This window comes from Sphaeroforma arctica, assembly GCF_001186125.1.
Source record: "Sphaeroforma arctica JP610 unplaced genomic scaffold supercont1.2102, whole genome shotgun sequence".
Lineage (NCBI taxonomy): Eukaryota > Ichthyosporea > Ichthyophonida > Sphaeroforma > Sphaeroforma arctica.
In genome coordinates, this window is record NW_014038456.1 from 1 (window position 1) to 8,670 (window position 8,670).

The following is an 8,670-nucleotide window of genomic DNA, read 5'->3' on the forward strand; positions in this document are numbered from 1 at the left end:
TATATAGACATATATAGATACATTGTATTTTCATATATATATATATATATTTATATGTACCATTTTTTGTTTGTATATCTGTGCGGATGTCTGAGTAGTCATCCACTGTATACACATAAATGAAAGGTTCTTTGTGTATATTGTTTAAGCATAAAAGCATTTCTAGTAGAAACCTCTTTAGCCTATTGCCTGTTCATACCGTTACACAATCAATCATCTTCACACCACAGGTCGGCCGTCCCATCATCTCAGCCATTTTGCGATGTCTCTCAAACCAATCGCTCTTGGATGGACCCGAGCCCCAACCAGATGAGAACGAACGATATACTTCAAATGCAGAAGGTACCCCACACACACCTGAAGCCGTCCAAATACAAGTCAAGGCAAACTCGCTGCTACCCCTGACTGTAGCGGAGCATATTATAAGCCGCGCCAAAGATGTATTCAGTACGGAGGCGAACGTGGTGCGTGTGCAAGCGCCGGCCACGGTCGTGGGCGACATACACGGACAGTTCGGTGATTTGTTGAGGATATTCGATATACACGGACAGGTACGAGACCGGCCTGTGCGCGCTTGTGGCACGTCAGCAGCTGGTGTCTCTGGGTCTGACGACGCGATGTTTGGTTCGGGAGGGGCGGCGGGTGTTGAAGACCGGGATGACGATGAGGATTACAGCCGTTGTCCACAGTATGTGTTCCTGGGGGACTATGTGGATCGGGGTTACTACTCGTGTGAGGTGGTGTTGTACCTGTTCACACTCAAGATAGCGTATCCTCAGCGCATATGGATGCTGAGAGGGAACCATGAGACCAGGTGCATGACCACCAAGAATTTTGGGGCCGAGGGCGTCAATTTTAGGACAGAGTGTGTGGCGAAATACGGCCTGGCGCTGTACGAGAAAATCATGTCTTGCTTTGACTACCTACCCATCTGCGCAGTCATTGAGAATGGTATCGCGGGGAATGAGGGCATCCCATCCGGTGCACATGGCAGCAGAACCGGGACAACCAGCATAGATAGCAGTGGTGAGAAAATAAGCGGTGGTGTTCCAGGTGACGAAAGTGCTCCGCCCAAACAGTGGCAGCGCTTCTTCTGCCTGCATGGAGGGTTGTCGCCAAAACTGAAGACACTGGCAGAGATCGATGCCATCCCACGCACTCAAGAGCCCCCACTCAAAGGTATGAAGAAGACCATGTATGTAGCTGTTTCAATACGACCATGTATGTAGCTGTTTCAATACGACCATGTATGTAGCTGTTTCTATAAGACCATGTCTGTGGGTGTATCGTTTGCTGCTAGTTGTTGCGTTCTGTTCTGTTGTAGTAGTATTCTCAATACACATCGAACGGCTTTTAACACTGGTGTCATATCCTTATGTAATATCTCGAGGGTAGCTGTCATGTCAAGTCACACGCCCGCCCTCATCGGCCGGTGATGCTCTACCCACCATATCTGCTGGTGATTGCAACAGCACAGTGATTGCAACAGCACAGTGATTGCAACAGCACAGTGATTGCAACAGCACAGTGATTGTAGCAATACAGAACCTGCGATCTCATCAGAGCTAGTCAGTAAGTGAGACCTTACCAGGAATTTTATCCATCATAGAGTACTAATAGCCCACACTTTCTGATATCGTAAACCACATACATATCTAAGGCTCGGCATGGAACACGAGGTTCCTCATTGAGCACATCACTATATATAAACAGAGACTAATCGACAATTCATCTGCACATACCATCCAGGTGCGTTGTGTGATCTCCTGTGGGCCGATCCCCTGGCCGACAGTTTGGCCGAGCGACTGAATGCAACTGACTATGAGGAGTTCCTCGAATTAGACTACCTGCCTAATCCACCCAGAGGATGCTCTGTCTTCTTTGCGTACGATGCTATTAAAACTTTCCTGGATACCAATCAGTATGTCGAAGTTGTAAATATATATATATATATATTATACATATATATATATATAAATATATAAGTGTGTGTGTATGTGTGCGTATATACATATATATATATGTACTATATATATATATATATATATAAGTGTGTGTGTGTGTGTGTGTGTGTGTGCGTGTGTGTGTGCTTATGTTTGTATGTATGTATATATATATGTCCACACTACCTACAATTTTTGTTGTACGGATGCGTGTGTGTGCACCTCATCAAGTGCTCACTCTGAAATCCGGCAATAGCAACGTTATCATTGCTATCTACCTACCGAGCTCACCAATGGGTTTTTCTAGATACAATTATGTTTATCTGCATTTGAGTACGTACACTTGAGTCCCCCTATCCTTCGTGGTGGTCACTTCTCTACACCCCTGTCCTAGCACCTATGTGCGCTTCAAGTTCGCACATACTTGTACCAGCAATCAGAATCATGTACCTCGACTATCTTTATTTGTTCTGCGAGAGAGTCTATAGTGCCGCTGGACACTCTTGTAACGCATCTCATACTGCTGGCATTCATTTTGTTGGGTTTAAGGTTGCGGCAACATCGCACCTATGAGTTGCCGAGTTGTGCATAATATGGCGAATGACGTGCGCCTGGATTTCCAAGTGTGTTTGTTTGAATAGTCGGGACTTTGCAATTGGGACAGACCAACAGGATCTTTCTTTCGTATACGAACAACACATACCTGTTCTTATGCAGGTTAGGCACTACGAACAGCATACACATGCGTGTTGTAAGGATACACACATGTGCGTGTTATAACGATACGCACACATGTGCGTGTTATAAGGATACGTACACATGTGCGTGTTATAACGATACGTACACATGCGCGTGTTATAAGGATACGTACACATGTGCGTGTTATAAGGATATGTACACATGCGCGTGTTATAAGGATACGTACACATGTGCGTGTTATAAGGATACGCACACATGTGCGTGTTATAAGGATACGTACACATGTGCGTGTTATAACGATACGTACACATGCGCGTGTTATAAGGATACGTACATACGTGCACATGCGCGTGTTATAACGATACGTACACATGTGCGTGTTATAAGGATATGTACACATGCGCTTGTTATAAAGATACGTACACATGTGCGTGTTATAAGGATACGGACACATGCGCGTGTTATAAGGATACGTACACATGCGCGTGTTATAAGGATACGTACACATGCGCGTGTTATAAGGATACGTACACATGTGCGTGTTATAAGGATACGTGCACATGCGCGTGTTATAACGATACGTACACATGTGCGTGTTATAAGGGTATGTACACATGCGCTTGTTATAAAGATACGTACACATGTGCGTGTTATAAGGATACGTACACATGCGCGTGTTATAAGGATACGTACACATGCGCGTGTTATAAGGATACGTACACATGCGCGTGTTATAAGGATACGTACACATGTGCGTGTTATAAGGATACATACACATGCGCGTGTTATAAAGATACGTACACATGTGCGAGTTATAAAGATACGTACACATGTGCGTGTTGTAAGGATAGGTACACATGTGCGTGCTATAAGGATACGTACACATGCGCGTGTTATAACGATACGTACACATGTGCGGGTTATAAGGCTACCATGCACCACAGGGCGTGCGCATGTGTATACTCGCAATCCGTACAAAGCAATAGCCTGAAAGCCTCGGCCATTTCAATATTAGCGTCCTCCCGCTTCCATTCAACTGCCCTATTGAACCGTTGCCTCCCACCTTCCATGCCCCAGGGTAGACGGCATTATCCGAGCCCATCAGGTGGTGCAGGATGGGGTGGCGTATCACTACAAACGCCTGCGTGATTCTCCTGAGGACTTCGACTTCCCGATGGTCACCACGGTGTTCAGCGCGAGCAACTACTGCGGGACGTATATGAACCTGGGTGCGGTGCTGCATCTGTCGGCTGAGCATGGGCTTAGAGCCTCCCAGCACGAGATGGTGGAGGTGCAAGGTATGTTAGATGCGTGAGTGTGTGTATGGCAGCTGTGGTTTATGCTGGACTCCAGCGTAAATAGATCTGATAGTTATAGCCTTCTATGAGATCTGTAGTATCGAGTTAGTTCTATCACCGATTTCGGAACTCGCCTGCACCTGCGCGTAAGGAGTACAGATCGAGAGCCCTGTCCTGGATGATGGGGCCTGCGCAAGAAAAGAGAATCCAACCACCAGCAGACACGCATAGAGCGCATACGTTTAGAAAATCGCTACCTATATACTACGGTAGTACAATGTGTGTGTGTGCGTACCTATACCCACACTACTACGGGTCGGCTTGCGGAAGGATGTGCACGTGGCTCAATGTGATCTGGTTAGCTAGAGTGTTGGCCTCAGTATCAGTACCCACACTCGCAGGCAGAGTATGCAAATACCAAAGTTGGCTGCCAAGATAATACCAAAGTTAGCTGCCAAGATAGATGACAGTTGTGTGCTGTAGTGTACTCCATGTATTCGTGTTTCCCCACGATTCTGCCACCGCAATCTCCAAATAACTGTGATTTTCTCCTGTTGTGTTTAATAACATGTTGCCAATTCGATTGGTATTTGGGGTGTCTATAGCCACGAGCTCCAAATAACTGTGATTTTCTCCTGTTGTGTTTAATAACATGTTGCCAATTCGATTGGTATTTGGGGCGTCAATAACCACGAGCTCCAAATAACTGTGATTTTCTCCTGTTGTGTTTGATAACATGTTGCCAATTCGATTGGTATTTGGTGTGTCTATAGCCACGAGCTCCAAATAACTGTGATTTTCTCCTGTTGTGTTTAATAACGTGTTGCCAATTCGATTGGTATTTGGGGCGTCAATAACCACGAGCTCCAAACAACTGTGATTTTCTCCTGTTGTGTTTGATAACATGTTGCCAATTCGATTGGTATTTGGTGTGTCTATAGCCACGAGCTCCAAATAACTGTGATTTTCTCCTGTTGTTTTTAATAACATGTTGCCAATTCGATTGGTATTTGGCGTGTCTATAGCCACGAGCTCCAAATAACTGTGTTTTCCTACTGTTGTGTTTAATAACATGTTGCCCATTCATTCGGCAGACGCCGCGCTGCGCAAAGCGAACTTCAACAAGGCCACGATCCAGGATCAACGGAGGTATGTAATGCCCTGCACCTGCCCTTTACTATTTTGGGACTGGTCCGGGTGAGATGTCCCCGTGAAATCTCATCTCTGTGGCATTTATCGTCGTTGTTTAGCACATAGAAACGGTGCGCAGGCACTTCGGAATCCTCACACGATTGTGAAGACTTCATTCAATGTCTTAAGTTGCCGTATGAGACCCACTGGACCTGTTGTGTGTACCAGTTATGGACCCAGAGGAAGTCATGTACCTCCCCCCATGTTCGTAGTAATGTATTAGTAAGATTGCTGTTCGGCTATTTCATACATGGGCATTGAGAATATATATATATATATATATATATATTTAACATATGAGCTCACCGCCCTTATGTTCGTATTAATGTATTAATACGATTGCTGTACGGCTGTTTCATACTTGGGCAGTGAGATTCATCCTGGGTGGAGCTCACTACGTCGGGCTGTCACCACACTCGCCACGTTCCGAAGCATGACGAAACAAAGCTCACTAAGTTCGCTGAAAAAGGTACTGTACACACGCCGTCCTGTAAGACGGTCATTAAACACCCTTCAACGGGGCGTGTCTCTATGGCTGTGAATGCAAGAGTGTAACTATAAATATATGTGTGGTGGATCGAGGTTGGGCTAAAACTAGCAGTAGGTACAATTGTGAGTATCCATGCGCACGTTTTCTCAAACTCGCTGGAAGGGCACGATCGGTTTGTACTGAATACAGTATATGGTGTTCCGTCGCGTTGTTGACTCTGCTGGTGTTGTGGTATACGGAGTGGACGCCAATCATAACTGCCCTCTAGAGATACGTGTACTTGTATCGGCTTCAGGAAATAAGTGAGCTGCCTGATCTTCTTTGTTCTACGCACGCGTGGAGGGACTCGTGTGGTGGTAGTTGCGGTTGACTACACTTGTGTCCCATCCACGATGGTGCCCAATTGAACTCTTGCGCTATCCGGGGTTTGTCTAGTATGTACTGTGATATGTGCTCAGGATACCGGGGCGCGGGGTATAGTGATACACACACGTTGCAAACTCTCAGTGTTTCTGATCAATATCTACATCTGTGTGTAGAGGTGTCCATGCAGTCTACCTATAGCTAGAACCGTCCACAGATGTGAGACTGCCCTGCATAGCTGTGTCCCGAAATCCTACCAGGAAAGCAAAGTGAGATAGAATACAATAGTTTCTGTGCGTGAATGTACAACTATATCTTGTGCTGCTTGTATATGTATGCACGTGTGTTCATGTTCTGCTTGTATATATAAGTACGTATATATATGTCCTGCCTCCATGTACAAGTACGTATATACTTGTCCTGTTAGTATATGTAAGCACCTGTATTCATGTTCTGCATATAAGTACGTATATCTATTTCCTGCTTCCATGTATAAGTGCGTATATTCATGTCCTGCTAGTATATGTAAGCAATTGTATTCGTGTTCTGCGTATATATATATATATATATAAATATATATATACATATATATATACATAAGTACGTATATTCGTGTTCTACTTGTAGGCACGTATATTCATGTTGCTTCTTGTATTCGGTTCCTGTAGAGTGCAACAGTCGCGCTCCGGACCTCAAACCAGGATGCAGACAATGCTATACAGAAGATAGACACCGCTCCTGAATTCGACGGCAAGGGCAATGGTACAGCCGTCAAGGACAACAACAAACACACAGACAACCCCACAGACACGGGCGGGCTTATGGGCACCATATTAACCAGGAAGGATAACAACAAACACACACACAACCTCAGAGATGCAGGCAGGCTTACGGATATCATATTCCCTGAGGATCTGTCTCAGCTACGATACGTTTTCGATTCCATTGATGTCAACGGAAATAACAGCCTGGACATGCGGGAGCTGTATGAGTTCGTGCGCCTGGTGCGATCGGATTTCAGTGTGGCACCGAACGCCATGGAAGATTTGTTCAAACGCGTAGATGCGGATGAAGATGGCCAGGTGTGTCCATTCGCATTGTGGGTGGTGCGAGCACAGACGTTCAGCAATACGTTATGCATGCGTGTGAGTGCACAGATGTGCTGTGGGTGGTGTGGTCGGATGAGCCAGATATGTTCAGGTGGTACGTGTATGCCGTTTCACTGCATAGCACTTCACATGCATGTGTGTGTTGCAAAATCGTGTTTGCCAGGGTTTGGCTTTTGTGGTTTGATTGCAAATCGTGTTTGCGAGGGTTTGTGGATCCGATTCTGGGGCGAAGCAGCCGTTACACTCGTCTGTACCAACGTACTGATGGCTCTATCCGCATTTGCGCATCTCTTGGCCACCACAGATTGACTTTGAAGAGTTCGCTGCCTTTGCCACAACTGCACTACGGACTCGTAGTGACTCACCGGTGGATACCACGGGCATAACCCTAGACCCTGTGAATGGTACTACCTCCGGTGCGGAAAAGTTAAACCCAACTACAACACAGGGGCAGCAGTCCGTACCGGAGAAGCAAAGGAACCCCTTGGCGTCTGCGCCTTCGATGGATGTTGCTGCCGAGCGATCGAAATCCGTTAGTATCTTAGTCATGGTATGTGGGATGGGGTAGCCGAGAGTGTTGTACTGCACTTTGATATGTCAGGTATTTAAGTGTCGTGTTTATTATAAGTAAGGATTGTATGCTAGATCACTTTCTTCTTCATATACCGACGTGCCAGTTTAGATAAACCGTTTTGCTGCGCGTTTACTGATTTGGCTTTTGAAGTGCATCCCCCATTGTGTGTTGGTATTGACTCTGACGTTGCACACTTGTCTGCACCAATATTTAGACTCAAGATTACGAACTTAAGCCTCCATAGCATCGTAAGAAATGTGAACAACTTAAGCCTTCTGTTATACATATGTGCATAGCTACCGCGATGTACTTCGAGCACGAAATACGAATCTGATTGTTTGCTATTCTCACGCACTTCTTTCGTAGGGTACACTTCCAAAAACTGCAGCGCTCGGGTGATGTGTCGATACTTCCCTAGCCATCTTGGTTGCACAAGCACTATGATTTTACCATAGGCTACGTCGTGGATAGTTGCTGCCGCACATATAAATATATAAATAAACATAAATATATAACTGACCGTGAACTTCTGTCATGCTCACGTCAGTTCAGCGGATAGAGGTATGTATACTACGCACATTATTATGTATTCCACTGCGTCTGCGAGGATCTTCTAGGCTCTGATGTGCTTCACGCACGCATCGCTGTGTCCAACTTCCATGCACAAGTGTATGTAAATCACAATTAGATTTCGAATGAATAGAGGGCCTCGACACCTATATTTTTATTTCTATTTTATAAATCGCATACGTTCATTATTTCTTACATCCGATTCAATTCTTGCTCTTCCTTTATAAACTTTAAAAAAATAGAACTATCATATGTGATTTTAGGGTGCAAGAATTGAATATCAACATTGTCTGTAACACAAAAAGTTGATATATAATGGTCATCAAGCTTAACAGACAATGGATGAGATTCTTATAAAACATATATTTATTTATTAGTTTCTAATGCTCTTCATTTTATATACAGCATATGGATAGGTGTGAACGTATCCCTT

At 44.9% G+C, this 8,670-nt stretch overlaps 1 protein-coding gene across 1 annotated transcript; it reads left to right on the forward strand.

The window, feature by feature from the left end:
* Positions 1 to 119: 119 nt before the first annotated feature.
* SARC_12151 (hypothetical protein) lies at positions 120 to 8,297 on the forward strand (the record flags this gene model as incomplete). Its single annotated transcript, XM_014293748.1, has 8 exons — positions 120 to 1,179; positions 1,750 to 1,921; positions 3,720 to 3,940; positions 5,035 to 5,089; positions 5,501 to 5,600; positions 6,653 to 7,066; positions 7,398 to 7,643; positions 8,034 to 8,297. 8 exons carry the CDS (start codon positions 120 to 122, stop codon positions 8,064 to 8,066), a joined length of 2,301 nt encoding a protein of 766 aa, XP_014149223.1. The 3' UTR covers positions 8,067 to 8,297.
* Between the last annotated feature and the right edge of the window lie 373 nt (positions 8,298 to 8,670).